This window comes from Dipteris shenzhenensis, chromosome 6, assembly GCF_047967505.1.
Source record: "Dipteris shenzhenensis isolate YYH24624 ecotype China chromosome 6, Dip_SZ_1.0, whole genome shotgun sequence".
NCBI lineage: Eukaryota > Viridiplantae > Streptophyta > Polypodiopsida > Gleicheniales > Dipteridaceae > Dipteris > Dipteris shenzhenensis.
This window is the reverse complement of record NC_141601.1, coordinates 38,426,381-38,448,155: the sequence shown is the minus strand read 5'-3', so window position 1 is coordinate 38,448,155 and position 21,775 is coordinate 38,426,381. Positions and strand designations below refer to the sequence as shown.

General features: G+C 46.0%; 1 protein-coding gene across 1 annotated transcript in view; it reads right to left on the bottom strand.

Moving 5' to 3' along the window:
- Positions 1 to 21,775, bottom strand: part of LOC147901147 (polyribonucleotide nucleotidyltransferase) — a 276,757-nt gene that overhangs the window by 132,004 nt on the left and 122,978 nt on the right. The window contains exons 5-7 of the mRNA XM_087375929.1: positions 10,341 to 10,511; positions 9,932 to 10,057; positions 9,643 to 9,804 (exon numbers count right to left, since the gene is read on the bottom strand). Of these exons, the coding sequence (XP_087232055.1) occupies positions 9,643 to 9,804; positions 9,932 to 10,057; positions 10,341 to 10,511 (459 nt within the window). The remainder of the gene's footprint in view (positions 1 to 9,642; positions 9,805 to 9,931; positions 10,058 to 10,340; positions 10,512 to 21,775) is intronic.

The following is a 21,775-nucleotide window of genomic DNA, read 5'->3' as shown; positions in this document are numbered from 1 at the left end:
CAAAAAAGTAGCGCAAGAAATCGAAGTAGGTGTTGCACTCAGTCCCCTGTTAGATAGTACAGGCAAATTTCGCCATGACTCCTCTCCAGGTTGATGCTGTTTTTCAGACAATGACATTCGTCCATAGAGTTTGAGCCTTACCCCCGAGGTTGGCACTAGCGTCATCTAGACGGCTTGGCACTACAGTATGGTAAGCACGTGTAACCTCATGGTTTGCCAATCACGGTTTCCAAATGGATCAGCTTCCCCCCTTTCAATACATCATGGATGCAACGCCCGAGCTAATCCCACAAGATGAGATTACCCATATCATACGGTTACAGTTAGATGTCCTCTCATTTAGGTCCACCCACACACCTTGTTTGTATTAGGATTTTTCACACTCTCATAGACCCATCATTCTTTTGAAGACTTTAATACACTTTATCTCTGCCCTCCGCCTGCAGCTCTTGTTGCAGCTCCGCCGCCCTCCCTCTCTCGGCTCTGCCCCACTGCCCTGCCCACCTGCAGCTCGCTACCCTGTCTGCTCTCCTCTGCTCCCTCCGCCTACAGGCCCCCCTGCTCCCTCCCCATCTTCAGCTCTTGCCTTTGTGCCCCCGGCTACCCCCGTCTTGTTGTCTCCTCCCCGCTGGCCACCCCCCACGCCTTAGCCTCTAGCCTACCCCCCCCCCCCACCAATGCAGCCGCCACAACCCCCGCCACCTCTTCCTTGACCTCCAGTCCCAGCCCTAGGTGTGCCTCCCGGCATGGCAGGTGGGGGGCTCGTGCTCCCACTCCCGCTCTTGCACCAAGGATATAGAAGTCAGTCCCACCTGTGTTAAGTTCTCATGTTATCACATGGATGATTCGCGGTAAGCCATCCGTTCCTCACCAGATCATTCAGGATGAGTTTGGGTCATCCCCATTACAACTAGATGCTCCATTTCAGGTCATCACGTATCTTTACCGAGTCAGGGAGTATGGGGATTACACTTTTGAGCACAGCAGGCTACAATGGCTAGCACTGTCCTCTTCTATGGCACTTTCAGCTGGAGGGGACCAAGGACCCTGGTATGCACGCACAGAGAGATGGTTTGAGCGACTGGGGCTCCACATGGATAGACTCCCTCCCTTCCAGTAAAGCATGGACGCTCCGTTTTCTCCCCTCCTATCACACGAGGTCAACCAGGTTATCTGTGAGGATCTCTTACAGCTACACACATTCCGGACCTGGTTGAGATCGAGTGAACTCCCAATGAAGCTTAGCTTCTACAAAGATCACTGCTTACATATCATAGACGAGGGTTTCATTGACCCACCAGGACACACACAGATCTACTTACCCTACTCACTGAGGATCTCTCTTTGGCAGTTGCGGGTCTCTTCACATAGACTTCGGATTCAGAGCGGCAGAGCAGAGCACCTACCCAAGGAGAGGCGCATATGCACATTATGTGACATGCAAGAGGTTGAGACAAAGGAGCACTTCATCTTCAGGTGTTCTGCTTACTATGAGATTTGAGGACGTTTCTACTGCCTCTCCAGAGATAGCTATGGGGTTTGGGCCCGATTCCTCTCCTACCCAGACCAGAGGTGTTTGGCAAGCTTCGTTCATGAGGTACTCAGACACCGCGAGAAGATACTTCGAGCACGGAGACAGAAGCAGATTTCTTCCTTGGCTGATCCCTATCAGAGCTTTATCATGGTGTTTTTTCAGCCAGCTCACATGGACCCCCATGAGACGAGGCCTCGACATGATCGGGATCCAGAGCCAATGACCCGACAGCTCAAACAAAGGGTTGACACACCGATTACACTTGGGAATATCCCCTCCCTGTTTAGAGTCGGAGCCCGACCGACAAAGGTTACTATAGCCCTTGTTAGGCGCAGAGCTATGACCAGGAGACGTGCCAGGGCCGCACCCGTGAGTGGCCGACAACACTCTATCGCCGATTTCATGCCTCCATTGCCTCATCCACCCTGATGTCCTGATGATGATGATGATGATGATGATGAGATTGATATATAGTTGACCACCGAAATGACTACGTTGTACTTAGTACTTAGTGCTACCATTCTGCATTTTGCATTCGTGTGGATGCTCGTTTAGTAGCTCCACCACCACAACTCATTTGTACTAGGATTTTCACAATCTCATAGACCCATCGATCTTCCAAAGACTTTTTTTTTTTTTTTGGGCAAAGAAAGGAACCTTCTATTAATGCTTGAAAGACTTCATATAAAACAGCAGCCCCGAAGGTGCTGAGTATGAAAAAAATCGGAAAAGGCTGAAAGAAAAGAACCAGCCTGTTCCAAATAAACCCAGCTCACTGCCTAGGGGATCTCTCGTATTGGGGCTAACAGCCAAGTGGGGGAACTATACATCTAGCGAATCCCTCGCGTAGTGAAGATGTAGAAAACTCCTGCAGGCCAAGCCTTGTAGAATCCAGCATGCCTCTCAATAGTCGCTCTAGAGCCTGGAGTCCCACGCTCCCAGGTGGAGTGTAGAGTGTAGATAATATCCTGCCAGATGGCGACCATGGTAGCCGAGGGTGGAACTGGATGCTCACCCATCACGAGACTTAGCGAGCCACCCAAATGTTCCACACAGTGATACTGGCTACCACCTCCCAAATGCTGTCCTCTGGAGGAGAAGGGGGAGCTAGGCTATCAAGAGGGATTGCCTCATGGAGCGCTATCCTCTGAATGCTGTATCCACTAGGCTGGGGAGATCTCATCAATCTAAAATGCGTGTCCTCCCTCAATCAACCAGGCCACCATCCCCCAGGTGTAGTCCCTCTAAAGACAGAGGCATACGGGTCATGCTCCTGCGGGCTCCCATCCAGATCCTCGCTGCTCTTCGATAGCTCCAAAGGCCACGTGTCCTCCCTATATCAACCAGGCCACCATCCCCCAGGTGTAGTCCCTCTAAAGACTCTGCATACGGGTCATGATCCTGCGGGCTCCCATCCAGATCCTGGCTGCTTATCCTGGCTGCTTACGATAGCTCCAAAGGCAGTGCGGTATCCTCTCTAGGAAACCAGCTGAGCAACAATGGCATTGCCCCTCCACTCGCATCTGCTCCAACCACGGTTTGATGGGCAAGCCTCCGTGGGCGGCCAACCAAAAGAAGTAGGATATCTTCCTCGCCCGCAAATTGAACCATAACCGCGTCCAAAACCTGGAACGAACATCCCAGGGCACTCTCTCGGTCCCCCAATGCCGCTCCCCTGAGGGGGTCCACCTGGAAGAGTCCATCTGGAGCCTCTTGTTAATCCGTGTGGTGTAGGAAAAGAAGGGCACCTCGTCCATCTGATCAGCAAGGCCGCTTCTGGAGGGTCAGAACCACTCTCCCAGATCCCAGTGGACCTCCCTCAAGGGTCTACCCTCCCACAGCCAGAGGCACCATCTGGGGGCATTGCCCCTCCACTCGCATCTGCTCCAACCACGGTCTAATGGGCAAGCCTCCGTGGGCGGCCAACCAAAAGTAGGATATCTTCCTCGGCCACAAATTGGACCATAACCGCGTTCAAAACCTGGAACGGCGGACATCCCAGGGCAGGGCACTCTCTCGGTCACCCAATGCCGCTCCCTCGAGGGGGTCCACCTGGAAGAGTCCATCTGGAGCCTCCTGTCAATCCGTGTGGTGTAGGAAAAGAAGGGCACCTCGTCCATCTGATCAGCGAGGCCGCTCCTGGAGGGTCAGAACCACTCTCCCGGATCCCAGTGGACCACCCTCAAGGGTCTACCCTCCCATCCTGCTCTGAGATACTAGGAGGGTCAATGTGCCACTCCTTCCCCAAACGTCCCACCACTCTGATCATCTGCCAGTGAATCCCATCAAGACTCCCATCCATCTCAGGGTCTCTCTCAGTGAGCGGATGAAGTAGGCCTCCAGGTCCTACACAGAAGAAGCCGAGGTGCGTGCTGCATCACTGCATCATCATCCTCAAGGGGACACCAGTCCGAGAAAACTGCCCCAACAAAATGCTATCCCTCCAGACGCGAAGTCCCTCCCACCAAGACTCAGGGATGGCTAGGTCAATCTCTCATCCGTTGCCCTGCCTCTCGCAGATGCGCTACGACGCCAAGCCTCACCTCTACCTCCATGGGTAATCTACTCCATCTGCCAAAAGACCCGGCTGGACCACTGTCCCACTATGCCCAATCAATTGTAGACCACCTTCTCCCGGTCGTATTGATGCCCTATGGGCCCTGGTATGTGCCTTGTAGGCATAGTTATAGGCACTTCAGTGTTTAAGTGTTTTTTATGCCACATAGGACATTTAGTTCTATGTGACACCTAGGACACTTAGTCCTAGGGTCTCTTTCATGTACTTCATACTCACTTTCTTTTCATTATTCTAGTGAGGTAGCTTTCAGCTTTTTTTGCAGTGTCCTTGTACTTTGCTTCTCTCCGTACTTTGACCCTACGGTGGTATCAGAGTCTTGCCAAGCTCCTGAGCCTTGCTTAGCTCCCTACTCCAAGCTCCCACACCTGCCCATTCAGTTGCTTTGCCATTCAGCTCCCACATCTGCCACTTCAGTCATACACCTGCGCTACGTTCCATCGTACAGCCGTACAGATCTGCCACTTCAATCGCACAACTCCCTGCTGGTTTGCCGTACATGTGGGCAGCTCCGTCGTACAGCCCTATGCTGTTTTGCTGAACGTGTGCGTAACTCCATCCGTACAGTGTACGGAATCTTGTACCTGTGTTGACGTGCTTCTTCCCACACGTGCGCATTTTGTACTTGCTGGTAGCAGCTCCCACACGTGCGACCATACCTGCAAACAGCCCGCCCCTTCCAAACTCATCCGTACAGTCAAGAACCCCGTATAGTACAACGACCGTACTTTTGCACATGCCCTTGCTGTATCCACGTCTGTATCTGCAATTCGTTTTACATACAGCCATACAGTGGCTTTCCTTGCTTGGAGTACAAGGATCTCTTGCAGATCTTCTCTTTGCAGGTTTCGTGGTGCACAGGTTTTCTTTGCAGATTTTGAAGTGTGCAGGCGCATTTGGGATTTTGGCTATGATTCAACCAGATTTTTGGGGCAGACTTGATCAGATTTGCATATCAATTTGCGGCTTTTGGAAAATTTGCAGATAAATCTGCAGATTTGGGGTTTTTCTTCAATTTGCCCCAATTTCTCCCCCAAATTTGGGGCTTTTGCATTTGGGCTACGATTTTGCAGGAGAAAAGGTATATGGCAGATTTGAAGGTATTTATCCACTCATTTTGAGTGAGATTTCCGACATTTGCCATTTTGAGCAATCTATTTTTGGCATTTTAGCAGACATTGCATTGGCATTTGCAAGGACATTTTGTCACCTTTCCTATATTTCAGCAAAATTTGGGGCTTTTGGTCATTTGCCTCAATTTTGATATTTTTGCCCTTCTAGAAATTGGGGCTTTTGTCAATTTTGTTGAAATTTGCAGTGACATTGACTTGGTATAGTCAATTTTGGGAATTTGACGGACCTGCATGCAGGAGCATTGAAATTGGCAACAAATTGTAGGACATTGCAGGACATTTGGTCACATTTGAAAAGTTGTAGCTTAATTTGGGGCTTTTCCACATTTGCCCTCTCTTTGGCATATTTGCCATCTTCAAGAATTGGGGCTTTTGCCAAAACTGACACTTGCACTTGAAGTTGCAAGATCACTTGGTCAGTGCATTTTGACTTGTCCTATTTGCAATGGCTGGCAACAATCATGATTTATTTGGCATTCTTCGTGAAGATGATAAGTTGGATGGCACCAACTATCCGATGTGGTCTTATCTCATGAAACATATTCTTGTTGCAAGAAATTTTTGGAACATTGTTTCTGGGATTGATCTGCTGAGGCCAGCCAATGCTGCAGTGGCTGCCCCTAATGTGGTCCCTCTACAGGGGGGACTCCTCCTGATGCTTTATCCTCTAGCACCCTTGTTGCTACTCCTCCAGCTCAAGAACAAACAAGATGGGATGCAAGACATGCAAATGCACTTTTAGTGCCTTTTATGCCACATAGGACATTTAGTCTTATGTGACCACTGACACCTAGGACACTTAGTCCTAGGATCTCTTTCATGTACTTCGTACTTGCTTTCTTTTCATTATTCTAGTGAGACAACTTTCAGCTTTTTTTGCAGTGTCCTTGTACTTTGCTTCTCTCCGTACTTTGACCCTACATCAATGTGAGTCCGTTGTCGGAGCATACACCCCTCTTGATCTCGGATCTCTGGATGCCACATTAGGGGCTGACGCTCAAACTCCTCTCTGCATCTAGGCGGAGCATGAATGCGACCCTCTGCATGAATCCTCTCTGCATCTCTGCCAGACCCTGTGAAGGCTCCTCAATGCATCCTCTGTGAAAGCACAAGCAACAACAGGTGATATACTAGGCCGTGGCAAGAAGGACTGGGTTTGCCACTAAGGCACGACTTGCTAGGGAGAGCTTGGCCGAGCTCCAGTAGAGAAGCTTGAGCCGAACACTCTCAAGGACCGGGGCGATCTGCTACTCAGCTGTAATGCCAATGTCAACCTGGCATCCAAGGTATCTCACTGTCTGGCCCCGCGGTATCCATCTGAAGCCAAAGTCACTCCCCCACTCACAAATGTCATGTGTCTCCTCAAAGCCCATGAAGAAACCTATGGACTTTGTCCAGTTGATCCGTGCACCCGAGGCCTCGCAGTAGATAGCCAGGGCTCCCCTGACTCTCTCCAAACTCGTTGTGGTGCCCTCAACATACAAGGCCGTGTCATCTGCAAACTCAGAGTCAAGCAGTCCCTTCTACTATCTGATTGGGAGCCTCAATCCTACGAGGCCCGCCACCAGTGATCTCAAGTAGTAGCCCAAAGCCTCCGCCACGAACAAGAAGAGGAAGGGAGCGAGTAGGCAGCCTTGGCGAACCGAGCGAGAGAGAGAGGAAAGGCCTCGCCCGTGTGTCCTCCGATAAGCATTTGGCTAGAGCTCACCGCATAAAGCGCAGAAACTCCTCTGACCCCCATCTGTTTGAGAAACCCAATCTCCGCATAGTACCCTCCAGGGAGAACCACTCCACCCTGTCATAGGCCTTCTCAAAATCCAAGAGAAGGACGGCCAACGGCGGTGACTCATCCCTGGACCAATCCACTGCCTCCGAGAACGTGAAGATGTTGTCGAGGATACTCCGCTTGTGGACGAACCCCGTCTGTGTGTCGTGGATGATGTCAATAAGATGGGGCCGTAACCACAAGATCAAGACCTTGGCGAGGATCTTGTATGCAGTATCAAGCAGAGTGATCAGCCTCCACTACCGGATGTCTGACCTATCTCCCCCTTTCGGGATCAAACAAATCCACCCCCTGCTCAGGGACTGAGGGAGGGAGCCCGTGGCTCTCTTAGAGTCCTCCTCCGCCTAAGGGCGTGCGCTTGTAACTCCTCACTGCTCCTCTGGATCGCATCGGCCACCCACGAAGCTCAGCCCTCGCATGGTGTCATCTCTGACTGCTCCCAAATCCCTGCCACCATGACCTGCTGGATCTCTTTGTCCTACAGGAGGTCCTCTAGAGTGCGGACCCCCTTCTAGGAAAGACCTTGACGGGGCTGATCTAAGTGAAGTACCATCGGAGAGTGGTATGACATCATGGTACCTACCAGAATCTCGATAGAGCTACCTCTGTGCAGTGCCCAGTCCCCAACGTAGAAACAGTCTAGTCTCTCAAGCAGTCCATCATGTCTCCTCTGTCCGAACGAGAAAAGGAGGCTGCCAAGTATCCTGCTGAAATCTGGCTCTCACTACAGGTCTCTACCACTGATCATGAAAATGAACTGCTCCCAGGTGCTACGGTCTATTGCTAGCATCTCAAAGAAGGAGGCGTCACCCTTCTTGTCTTTCCAAAACTCCAGGTTGTTGAAGTCCCCTCGAACAATCCAAGAGTCTACATCCGGAAGACACTCTAACGGCCTCCTCCAAAAGGCCAAGCGATGCTGTTTGCACACTGGGGCATACAAGTTTAGGATCCCAATCTTGGACCCTCCCGTCCTAACTCCCATCCAAACTGCCTGTCATGGGATAAGCTCGCCTTGATCGTAGACCTCTGGAGCCAAAGTCTGTGAGACCGAGATGCAGACCCCTCTACTCCGTACTACTGCAGGGGAGGCAGCAAGGACGGAGTGCGGTAGGGGAGGTGAAGGGCTGTAGAAGGGGACGGAAGGGGCGAAGGGGGCGGGGCAATAGGGCAGCCATGGAGCAGCGCGGTGGCTCAGCTATTTTGAAGACTTTAATTAACTCTCTCTCTCTCTCTCTCTCTCTCTCTCTCTCAGCCTCTCCTCTCCTCCCCTCTCAGCCCTTTTCCCTCAGCCACCCCTCACCCGCTCCACTCAACCTCTCCACCTCAGCCCCTCCTCACTCACTCAGCCTTTCCACCCCCCTCTCTCCCTCTCTCTCTCTCTCTCTCTCTCTCTCTCTCTCTCTGTACCTCTCCGTCCGTACAGGTCGTCACCCGTCAGCCCTTCGCCTCAACCAGCAGTTACCTCAGCAAATACACTAGCCCTAACTTTGAGTTGGGTTAAACCCCCAACCCAACCCGGCAGCCAAATGGTGGAGATTCGAGAGGCTAAAAGGTGACTATGGGTCCAAGATGATTCAAAGCACGCCTTCGGTCCCACATCAGATCATCAGGTATAGTTCGCTATGAAACCACTTCAGCTTGATGCCATTTTCCCATAAGTAACATACTTTCATATGGTGTGGGCCGTAACTAGTTGATTGTTGGAGGTTGTTGACGTTGCCATTAGAATCATCTGGACGACTAGCCTATAAGGGGTTAGCATGGTATGGTATGCATGCATATTCAAATGGTTTAATAGACATGGTATTCAGATGGACTGTCTTCCCCCCTTTTAGTACAGCCTAGATGTCCCATCCCCCTAGATACTGCGAGATCAAATCAACCGTATCATACGGTTGAATCTACACTCTAGTTCTATACATCATGGACTAGGGGTGGCAACCAAGATCCGGTTCGATTCAAATGGTTTGATAGACAAGGTATTCACATGGACCGTCTTCCCCCCTTTTAGTACAGCCTAGATGTCCCATCCCTCTAGATACCGCGAGATCAGATCAACCGTATCATCTACTCCAATTCTATACTTCATGGACTTGGGGTGGCAACGAAGAGTTCCCCACCAAGATCTGGTTCTACCAATTGGCCAGTCTCTAAGACTGTCAATGGATGGAGTGATTACCAAGCCCCAGTATCTAGCGGACAGATGGGTCTCACATGCACTGAGGATTGCCATCCGGTAGATGCGGCACATTTGGTCGTCCCGCCCAATTGAGATTTTAACAATTTTCGTCAAAATAAAGGGTATGAAATTTGACGATGGATTTCAACGTTCTACATATTTTTATTTTGATAAATATTAAAGACATGCTGTCTTTTAAATTTGATAAACATGATATACATGTATACCCTATGAATATAAGTGTCAATATCTTACGATGTTGTTCTATAGTGTGAAAAGTGAAAACATACAATAACCGGCAACAATCAAGTTCACATAATAAGTAAAAAAAATGTGGTGGCATTCGCTTCTCTAACCAAAAACCAATTTTGTGCTCACTTTATTAAAAAAGCCAGTCAATTTCAGCAGAAGACCTCATCATCCCAGGAAGCTGACCTTTCCATACGATGGATTGCCCATGACAGCTCCAATTGCCACTTCAGCCTTTGACCTAATATTCTCCAACAATGTTTTGTCCACAGCCATGGTCTGAACAGATCGTTTTTTATTCTGTACTTTGGATGCCAACCTCAATTGGGGCGGGATAAGCTTTGTTGCCTGCTAAACAAAAAGACTGTAGATGACCAACCTCTAGTTCATAACAGCTTAGAATTGGGGAGGAAATAATTTTAATTTCACAACTAGATAGCAAAAAATCAAGTCAATAGTACAACAGCAGTCCCACCTCTGCATGCGCAAGACGAAAAGCATCTTTCAAGTCATTATTGGAGATTTCACGAGCCTGAGTCTCCATCATTATTGTTTTGTCCATAGTGCAAGCATACACAAGATTGAGGTCACTCAATGTGAGCTGCAAGATACATTTAATTCTCAATCAGACACTACATCGGCTAAAGAGAAATGCTTTTGCGTTAGCTTTAGAACACTTAAAACCCCTAGGTTATAAGAAAACAATAAGCAGAACACTCCAGCGTGGATAATAGCCTGTCACTATTGTTCTTTAGATAAATAGTGCTGAGAATATAAACATCCAGTAGACAAATGACCTATTACATAAATATATTGCACAAAAAGGACAATAAAATACTTTAACAAGCACCATAAGGGTTTAGAGGCAAGAGAAATCGGCTTACTTCATCCATATCAGGATTGATCACCAGCCTTCCATCAACACGTCCAATTCTCACCACTCCAACTGGACCATTCCAAGGAATATCTGAGATCATTAGAGCAGCAGAAGCTGCATTTGCAGCCATCACATCAGGATCTTGCTCCCCATCTGAGCAAAGAACATTGGCCATGACCTGCACAATTGAAGCATAGAATCAATCAGCTTTGTTTACCTGGCCAAGAAATGGGCGTGTATTGTCTTGTCTACATGTAGAGCACATTGTCTTTCAATCGTTTTTAAAAAAATGATGTGTATGTTGCAAAATCAATTTTAAAATAGCAAGCATTCACAACTGAAGACCTTAGAGTTCAACAAATAAAGAATACACAGAACAAATGAAATGCTAGCAGAGTAATTTGTTAAAATAATAAAATTGCTAGAACCCCATGGAAAAGTTAATGACCAAGCAAGATGAGAGGAGTCAAAAGCAGCGTCACAAAATTAACCACCTTGCAATGGTTTGTTTACTCCAACTTCAGAAATTGGGATTGCAATGTGATGACCTCTCTTTATAAGATAGTATTATGTATTCCTTTTCTCAAAAGTTGTCTAGCATCATGTCAGTGCGTCTGATCATGTCAAGATTGCATCCAATTCCAGCATACTGAGCCCATGAGGGGCATAAGTTCAGTCATGGCCATTCTTCTTTCTTTTTTTTGCAAAAGAAATTGAACTTCTAGTAAGTATGCCAAAATATAAAAATAAGATCCTATACGAGCCTCATACACAATCATCCAGAAAAGAGATGAGGCCATCATAACCAATCCAGGGAGTGGCAATACCATAAAAGGGCCTATGGCTGTATGTCAAGAAAAGACTACGGTCCACTCTCTCATGAAAGAAGCTCTCTTGGCCACTGCAGTAAGCCTGAATCCTACACCAAGTAGCCATGAGGGTTCGTAAAATACCTTGACAAATTAATGCCTGAGAGACATGAGTCTGAGTCCCGTATAAACGTTTGCCTCTGAAAATCTGCCATGCCGTAAGCATGGGTATGATCTCTAAAGCCAAGGCAACAGAAGGAGATGAGGTCTTTTCATAGATATTGGTACTGCATCTAGGGTGATATGCTAAGGGACCCCTCTCTGAATCAAAATAGCCCTGTCTGAATCTTCTCCCTCATGTAGCATCTAAGGACCTCACGATTTAAGCCATCTTACAGATCCCCAAGCAATGTAACCAACCAAGTCTGTGATGCCCTACCAATTCCTCTGGGCCTATTTGCAACCCCATATATCTTGATTCCACACAAAAATGTATGTATCTACATGTTGACTGAGAGTCCATGATAAAAGAGCCAGAAGAACATGGAAATTTCTCTCTTCCGTAGGATCTCCACACTTGTCTCCGTAAAAAGGCACGAATGGGTAGTGTGATGGCAAAGATCCCCCAGTGTGCTCTCCGGGTGGATATCCACTAAAGGCTCCAAATTTGAGCTTCCTAACTGTGTATTCAACCAATGAGATTGGGGAGATACTGCATCAATCCATTGCCACTCTGTTGAATCCCATGGTAAGTGCTAGACACAATATCCATCATAAAGCCAAAGAAGCAATGGATTACGTCTAAGGAAAGAGGAGTAAGGGTCTCTGTACTAACAAGGATGGGAGAGTTGGTGCTTCACGCAAGCTTTATCTGGTTCATAGTGATGTTTGTGGACCCATGAGGGTTGCAGCCCTTGGGGGTTCTACTATTTTTTTTTATGATGTCACCAGGTACACTTGGATTTTCACATTGAAATCCAAATCTTTCTTCATCCTTCAAGCACTTTATTGCCTTGGCTGAGAGAGAGTGGGCTGCACATTGCTCACCTTAATACAGACAAGGGGGGGTGAATACATGTCGAATGAGTTTGCTGTTTTTTTGGCTTCCCGTGGCATCAATCATCGATGCACGGTGCCTTATACTCCTCAATAGAATCTGGTGGCTGAGCGGAAGAATAGATCAATGATGGAAATGGCCAGATGCATGTTGAAAGGCAAACATTTGCCTAATAAGTTGTTGGATGCCGTCATGTGTGCAAATTACATCTTGAATAGATGTGCTACAAAGGCATTGCAGACTCTCACACCTTATGAGACTTGGACGGGTCGTAAGCCTCGCCCTTCCCACATGAGGACTTTTGGATGCTTAGCTTATGCTCATGTGCCTTCACAGAAACACACTAAGTTGGATGATAAAGCTGTCAAGTGCATTTTTTCTTGGATATAGTTCAAAGAGCAAGGGCTATAAGGGCAGATACATCAGCTTGATATTAAGACAACTTTCCTTCATGGGCATTTGCAAGAAGAGGTCTATGTTTCCCAACCTCCTGGCTTTGAGGTTGAAGGTTCTAAAAGCAAGGTATGCTGCTTGAAAAAGGCCCTCTATGGATTGAAGCAGGCACCTTGGGCTTGGTATTCGAGGATTCATACTCATTTGCTCACACTTGGCTTTTAGAACAGCCCTACAGAGGCTACCCTTTACATCCGCAAGCGTGGGACAGATTTGCGGATTTTAGTCCTTTATGTGGATGACATGCTCAGCAAATTGCAGATTTTAAACTTGATTTGCAGCAGACATTTGCTATGTATGATCTTGGTCTTCTACACTACTATCTGAGCATCCAATTTGCTAGCAATGAGGGGGACATTTTGATAACACAATCCAAGTACATTGGACAGCTTTTGCAGCGTTTTCAGTTTCAGGATTGTAAGCCAATATCCACGTACACTGGACAGCTTTTGCAGCGTTTCAGTTTAGGGATTGTAAGCCAGTATCCACACCATTAGAGACTGGTTTTCACTTCTCAAACTGAAAACGCTACAAAAGCTGTCCAATGTACTTGGATTGTGACATCAAAATGCCCCCCTCACTGCTACCAAATTGGATGCCCAAATAGTAGTGCAGAAGACCAAGAGCCATAGTTACCAGGGAACCGGAACGTTTCAAAAACTCGGGTACCAGAACGCTGATAAGGAAAAAAAGAAAAGACAACCAGGAATTATGTACTTCACCATATTAGATAGTTGAGCCTTCATAGGGCTCAGCTGCAATGTGGGCTCGTGGATGATGAGCTTATGAACCAGATTCCACAGTATGTGTCTTTGTAATAGGCACCGAGACAAACCCTCACAAAAAAAACTGACTAAGCATGGATCACACAGACTCAAAGAGAGAGAAAAGACTACACAGCCCGAAACAGACTGAACTTAGAATTGAACTTCCCCCCAAAACTCAAAAAACAGTCAGCCTCAGAATACTATGAACCCACAGCCCACATGAAGGCTATCTTCGTGACTCTTCAAGATATCAACCCACAAGCTAATCTTATCATATCTTTCCCAAGATCATCATCGAGCACTAGCAATGATGCAGCCCGCCATCTCTAGAGATTCTATTAGTTGACATCTTTGCAGCAACACCCGGCACCCGCCTGTGGCCAAAGGCCTCACTATTTCCAGCTTTGAAGCAACTGAGTGCTCACACCACAATTAGCCAACTCGTGCACACATTGCAGCACCTTCTTACTCACACACAACCTCCGTCCAAGGACCTGCAGCCAGCAGAGATGACGCCACAGCCATATAGCTCCTTCCAAAGCAAACTGCCCGCATAGTCATCCTCCTCAAATCCAGCAGCTCCCAATAAGAGCAATAGCTAGTGCTCTCCACGTTACTCTGCTACAACTCGTCTCTCATCTCCACCTTCACGACTTCTCTCATGCTCATAGAGCTCATGGAGCTCACCCCTCTTCAAGGTCCTTCAGCCTGTGTAGTAGTGACGCCTTCCCCACGAAACCAAGAAGCGCATGGTGCATACTCTCTATCGCTCACAAGCCTCTGCGTCGCTCTGAACCTCCAGCTAGTAGAAGCACGTCAAGCAAATGCCACATAGTTTGCTACAAGACTCCAACCAGAGCCAGCTGTGCCACAAAGTTCGTCAACACAAAGCACCTGGAGCCCATATACTCGAACTTCCTACAGTCGAAATCCCACACCCGTCACCTACACAATCACCACCGCAGCTTCCTTGGCTCACAAAGCTCTCTTCGTCACTCACACACGATGTCTTCATGCACAGGTTTCAACTTCGTGCTCACGCACGACCTCCCATCAACAACTGCGAGCCTCTCCAACCTCTTTGATCGTTCCCCGTCTGCTCCTTATTGCACTCCAGCCTCTCCCATATCTCGTAGCCCTTCTGCTCTCAGAAGTTCCTACACCCGTCGTCTGAGCTTCCCCGGCTGCTTCATAGCCTCCCTTCGTCCTCCACACAAGCAACAGCACCTCTGGCCTGCAGCCTCCTTATCGCACTCCAGCCTCTCCCATATCTCATAGCCCTTCTGCTCTCAGACGCTCCTACACCCGTCGTCTGAGCTTCCCCGGCTGCTTCATAGCCTCCCTTCGTCGCGAATCCTCCACACAAGCAATAGCACCTCTGGCCTACAGCCTCCTCCAACTCTTCTGAGCTCCTCCTCATCCACACAGTCGCAACACGCGCTCCCTTTCTAGAGCTCTCCAGCTCGTATCATATAGTAGCCTCCTTTCACGTAGCATGCCAGCTCGTCGTCGAGAAGCATCCCTTCATCCATCACGTAGCCACCTTTGCATGAGCAGGATGCCTTCCCCATTAGTCCAGCCACCTCAACCTAATCTGCCACCTCATCAGTGACATTTTACCACTCTCAAGACATTTCTCCCCAAATCACATTGCACATTTTGAACCTTTAATCAAACAATTGCCACACACAATAGCATGCACATTAAAGCTTGCATGCAACCCCGTACACACACATGAAAAGCCCTTTGACATGGACACCATAACATATCAAATTCATGTAACATGCAAGTGCACATTGACTTAGGAAAATATAAAAAAACCCTTCATGACTTGACTTTACATGACCCCAAAAACATTTCACTTGATCACACACTAGACACCCTTGCTCTGGAAGTCTGGTACAACCACATTGCATTTCATCATTTCCCATGAAGTCCCTACAAAACATACTTTATTGTCTCAAAAAACTATACATCAGTCCATAGTCCATCACGCTTGTGAAAGAAAAATGCACAAATGACAAAAGCCCACACCTACCCTAGATGTGTACAACTATGTGCCTACCCACAGCTATTTACAGTGCTCAAAAACTTGATACAGATTTTGTCCTATCATTTTGCCCATCCCTCAGTCTGCAGACATTTATGTCTTGCAGATAGGTGTATATAATATTTGCATTTCTTCAAAGATATCCTCATCCATGAGGTCTTCTAGCTTGTCTGGTTTCATCACAGTAGGTCCACAGCTGCGTATACTCATGATCCTATCTTTAGTCTGAAGCCATTGACTCTATTCTTATGCTGCTGACCATGCAAATCCTCAAGTTGATTTGATCCATTTTTGAATTTCTTCGTCACACGAAAAGGTCCATCCCATTTGGTCACAAATTTCTTCTTGAAGATAGAATCCACACTACTGTTGTATCTCAAAACTAGATCACCCTCCTTGATTTTCTTATCCCTGAATTTCCTGTTTGCTCTATTTTGATTCTCCTCATGAATTAAAGCATAATGTTCCACCGCCTTTTGTCTGTCTAGTTGTGCTTCCTGCAAATCCAATAACCGGTTCTGGAAAGTAGAATTTGAATCCTCATTAATCTTCATTAACATCTGTAATGCAGGAATTTCTACTTCCAAGGGTAATAGAGCTTCTTTCCCGTAAACAAGATGAAATGGTGAAAACTGGGTGCCTTCTTTTATTGCAACTCTGTAAGCTCATAAAGCCCAGTGCAAAGCAAGATCCCACTCCTTCTCATAGGTTCTCATGATCTTTCCCATGATATTAGTACACACACCATTAAATTTTTCATTCATCCCATTACATTGAGGGTAATAGGGACTTGCATATCTGTGTTTAATCTTCAGCTTACCACATAATAAATCCATCAGTTCACTCCTGAAACATGGACCTCTATCAGAAAGCAATTCCAGTGGTACACCAAATCTTCAGCAGATATCCTCATACACAAATTTAGATACAGATTTTGCATTGACAGCCTGTACTGCTAATGCTTCAGCCCATCTCGTCAAATAATCCACAGTTGTCAGCATATAACAATTTCCCCTGGCTATCATGGCTAGAGGACCGATGGCATCTATTCCCCATTTCTCAAAATATTATAAGCAAGCATAATATTTCTGAGTTCTGGATGTAAGATCCTCTTACTCATAGGCTGACACTGTAGGCATGACCTGCACCAATGTCTTATGTCTCTCTGGAGGGATGGCCACACATATCCTTCTGTAAGTATTTTCCTCAGCATGATTTTGAAAGCAAAATGTCCTCCACATACTCCCTCATGATTAGCTTGTAGGATATGAAAAACTTCCTCATGCCAGGGAATTCTTCTGAGCACCAGATCAGCCCCTTTCATGTAAAGAACATCATCTATCAGACAATAATATGTACAGCTTTTAATAAATCTGTATTTTCTTTGTTTCGGAACTTCTTCAGGCACTTTACCAGTTAACAGGAAGCTTTCCTCACAAGCTAATGTCTCCCTTCAGTTGTCAGCATATAACAATTTCCCCTGGCTATCATGGCTAGAGGACCGATGGCATCTATTCCCCATTTCTCAAAATATTATAAGCAAGCATAATATTTCTGAATTCTGGATGTAAGATCCTCTTACTCATAGGCTGACACTGTAGGCATGACCTGCACCAATGTCTTATGTCTCTCTAGAGGGATGGCCACACATATCCTTCTGTAAGTATTTTCCTCAGCATGATTTTGAAAGCAAAATTTCCTCCACATACTCCCTCATGATTAGCTTGTAGGATATGAAAAACTTCCTCATGCCAGGGAATCCTTCTGAGCACCAGATCAGCCCCTTTCATGTAAAGAACATCATCTATCAGACAATAATAAGTACAGCTTTTAATAAATCTGTATTTTCTTTGTTTCGGAACTTCTTCAGGCACTTTACTAGTTAACAGGAAGCTTTCCTCACAAGCTAATGTCTCCCTTCCTTTGTATAAGGATTCCAGCACTCCTACTGCATCAACATAAGCTGCTGTAATTTCCTGCGCAGCATCATGTGCATTTACATTCTTACCTCTTTCAATATGCTGGAGTGTCCAGGCATCCAATTGATTTAACAGTTTCTTCACCGCGCTTATCCATCTCTTCAAATGAACATGCTTAACCTTCCAGACACCTAAAATTTGCTTCACAACCAATAGAGCATCTCCCTTAATCATGAGTCTCTTAATACCCAGACTAATGCATACTTTCAAACCTTCAAAGAGGGCTGCATATTCAGCTTCATTATTACTGCTGGCTTCAAGCTGAATTCCCATTTTCCGAATCTCAATTCCTCCAGGATCATAAATGACATTTCTCCTGTACTTTTCTTTAAACTTTTTTTGTAAGATCCATCAAAGTGTAAACAAATGCATTCTCTAGTACTTTTTCTTCATTCATGTCAGTGTTCTTCTCCACATCTTCAACTAAAATAGGTCCTTCCTTATAGGTGAGGAGATCAGCCAAGGAAGCTCTGGTAGAGTTCTCAACCAAGAAGGTAAAAGAGTACTCCTGTAACTCTACTATCCATTTAATCATGCTCCTGGAGATGTTTGTACTATTCAACATATGAGGCAGTAGTGAACATGAGGTGAGAACCACAAAAAGCCTGGACAAAAGATAAGACCGAAATCTCCTACAGGCATACAAGAGGCTAGCTAGGATCAATTCAGCCATTGAATACTTCCTCTCTATTTCACTCTTCACCCTACTGGCATAGTAGATTGGCCTCATATATCTGGAACCCTCTCCCTGTTGCAAAAGAATAGCACCAATAGCATCTGGTCCCACAGACGGATTCACATAAAAAGTCCTGGAATAATCTGGTGGCTTTACACTTGAAATATGAGTCAAGGATTCCTTAACTGCCTCAAACACCTCTTCACTCTCTGTCGTCCATTTTAGAGGCTCAGATTTTACCACCTGCTGAAGAGGATACAAAATCTGAGATAACATATGAATAAATCTCGACAGATACTTCACCTTTTGGAGAAAGGTATGCAACTGCTTCGTATTCTCAGGAGAGGACAGCATAACTAAAGCTTTTACTTTACCAGGATCCGGCTCAATCCCATTCTCAGATACAATATGCCCCAATATTTTAATGCTGGTCCGAGCTAACTAAGTCTTCTTAGGATTTAATTGACCATCATTATTATCAATCTCATAGAATACTTGATCCAGCTTTCCACAGTGCACCCTTCTTCCACTGTACACACAGATGTCATCAATCAACACTTTACAAAATTTATCCAGGAAAGGGGATAAAATCAGATCTGAATTCTCCTGATAGTGCGAGGGGCCGTTGCTAACTCCAAAAGGCATTTTCCTGTAACAAAAACAGCCCCAGGGGGTAATGAAAGTAGTCTTTATTTGATCTTCCTAGGCTATGGCTATCTGGAGGTACCCTGGATATCCGTCACACAAGTTGTACATTTCATGACCCGCCACTTTATCAAGAATATCATCCACAAAAGATAGAGGATAGTGGTTTCTCTTTGTCACTGCATTCAGAGGTTTGTAATCAACACAGACTCTCCATTTGTCTACACCTTTTGGCACTATGACCACAGGATTTATCCAATCACAGTGAACTACAGGATAAATTATTCCTGCCTTGAGAAGCTGATCTATCTCTTCCTTCAGCACATCTCTCTGTTCCGGGCTTAATCTCCTTATTTTCTGAAAAACAGGTTTGGCACCTTCCTTCAGCACAATCCTCAGAGGCTTCCCTTTAAATCCCCTGATCTCCTCATAAGAGGTGATAAACAAATTGGGGTATTTCTGCAACATCTTCAAATATTCTTCTTTCTCCTCAACATTGAGATCAGGATTCAATGATCACTCAATCAACACCTGGGTTGATTCATGAGAACATTTGGGCTGCATTAAATCCTCGATAACCTCAAACCTATCCACCTCTTCCTCACTGAACCCTACTGCTCCCACAAAATCCACCTGTGAATCCTCATCTTCCAAATCCACCAATGCTATTGTTCCTTCATCACTTTTTGAAGTCACCGAACTCTCATCCTCACTGCTGGTTTCACTTCTCTCTTCCTCTTCACTTGCTGAATCTGAAACTTCAGCCTTGCTTACCATATCGAAATTCAATTTCTCCCCATTTGTATGTACAGAAAAGATTCCTTTTTGCCAATTCTGAATTGCACCTACCTTCCTCAACCACGGCCTTCCAAGAATCAAAGGATAGGCTCCCAACCCCGCACGCATCACACAACAATCCACTCAACATGAAACACTGAATGCCTCAACCTCCAGACCAGGTACTATCCCTAAAGTCTTCACCTTAGAGTTGTTTGCCATTTTGATGCGATAACTAGACGAGCGGGATATCTTCAGTCCTAATCTTTCCACACAAGCCTAGATAATCACACAAATCTGTGCACCTCCATCTATATAGGCCTCTCCAAAACCCTTTCCTTTATGCCAGGCTTCTACAGCAGGTAAAAGATCCGGCAACTCTGAGACAGACATCAACTTAATTGTACCTTTATGAGAGTTCTTCTTTGCTGGATTTACAGCCCGCCTCCATTCTTTTTTAAGTTTTGGGCATAGACCAATCATTTGAGCAAATGTAATGTCCGGTTTCCTCGCTCAAAGATCTTCCACCAAATCATAATCTCCCTGCTCCTTGCCCATGGGATAATCTGCAGTTCTGTACTTCCTTTTGGGCTTCCTGCTCTTCTTCTTTTGGTAGGTCATCATCTCCTCAGACTGCTTCCCCTTCTTTGCACTCGGACCAACCTCCTCTTCTCTATCTCTCTTCCCTAATGACATGACATCTTTAACTTCCTCCAACTCCAACAAGCCAAATGTAACTACCTTACCTTTCCCTTTCTCTTTTGCAGTGGGGCTTTACAGATTGCAGAGGTACTAGGCTAACCTGCATCTTTTACTTTCTACACTATGATCATTCACCCTATTATTTAACCCTGTTGGCAATGGATAAACATCACCTCCAGCACGAGGAGGCTTATCACAGTGTGTGTTGTAATGTCCCCACTCTCCACAATTAAAGCACTGGGGGACACAAGGTGCAAATGACCCTTGGCCTCGTCCTGCTTGCCACGGGCTTGAATTACTTGAAGAAGGCATGCTACCTCTGCCATAACCACCCGATGATCTACCTCTTCCCTTACCGTTCATCAAGTTCAAACTCAAACTCTTCATAAGCTCCGACATTTCATGAATTTCTTCTTTTATATTCTCCTCCTTCTTGACTTCAGGCTTCTGTATTTATGGCTTCACATGAGAGAATTTCAGGCACATGTTGAACCATTGGCATCTCCTGCATCATTTGTGACAATCTTATCTGCTTCCTCTCCTTCTCTTTTGCTACCCTGAGAGCATCCTCATAAGTGACCAGCTCTTTACATTCAATCTCTAGCCTAATCTTCGGCTTCAGACCAGCAACAAACCTATCCTTTTTTATGACTCTGGGAGGAACTTTAGGTAATAAGGCAACCTGCCATTTATTCCACAACACAGTGAACTTACCAACATACTCATCCACTAACTGAGTCAGCTGTTGCTGCAATAAACATAGCTCTCTCCAAATGCCATCAGGATCTCTAACACACATAAACCTATCCAGGAAAGCTGTCCTCACCTCTGGATAAGTCGGGTTTCTGTGAGCACCCTGATCATCACGCATCCTTGCAGAGAAAGTTTGCAGCCAAGTTCTCGCTTCTCCCAACAAACAAAAGGATAGAATCTGAAGAAGGACTTCTGGAGCATTCCTATCTTTAATAAGAGTTGTGAACTCCAAGCACTCTAAAAACCTCTCTGGATCTTCATTGGGCAGCCCGTGAAATCGAGGAAATTCATGAGCCATCTCTCCTCTTAACTAACTTATCTCAAACACACTTCCAACCAGAAATACCACCTAACCTCTTCTGGGAAGAAAGCAAAAATAATCACTCTACTAAAGAAAGCTTACCCTGCATCTGACTGGCATTCTTCTTCCTAAGAGCAATCACTTTCAAAGCCTTTTGAACCTTAGCATGGAGACATATCACCCGAAGTTCAACATCAAGGCATCTATCTCTCCTGTGTCCACACTCCCCACATAACTCACAATGAATCACTCTCATGCGAGGCCTGGTCTTCATAGTTTCAATCCCTAACCACACAGAAATTCAAGCAACATTCCCTAGCCAATTCTTCTGGGCCATTTTGTCTTGAGTACCCAATCTCAATTCAAAACTCCCCCTGTCCCCAACAGGATCGCCAAAAAAGATGATCGGGAAAAAAAGGAAAGACAACCAGGAATTATGTACTTCACCACGTCAGATAGCTGAGACTTCATAG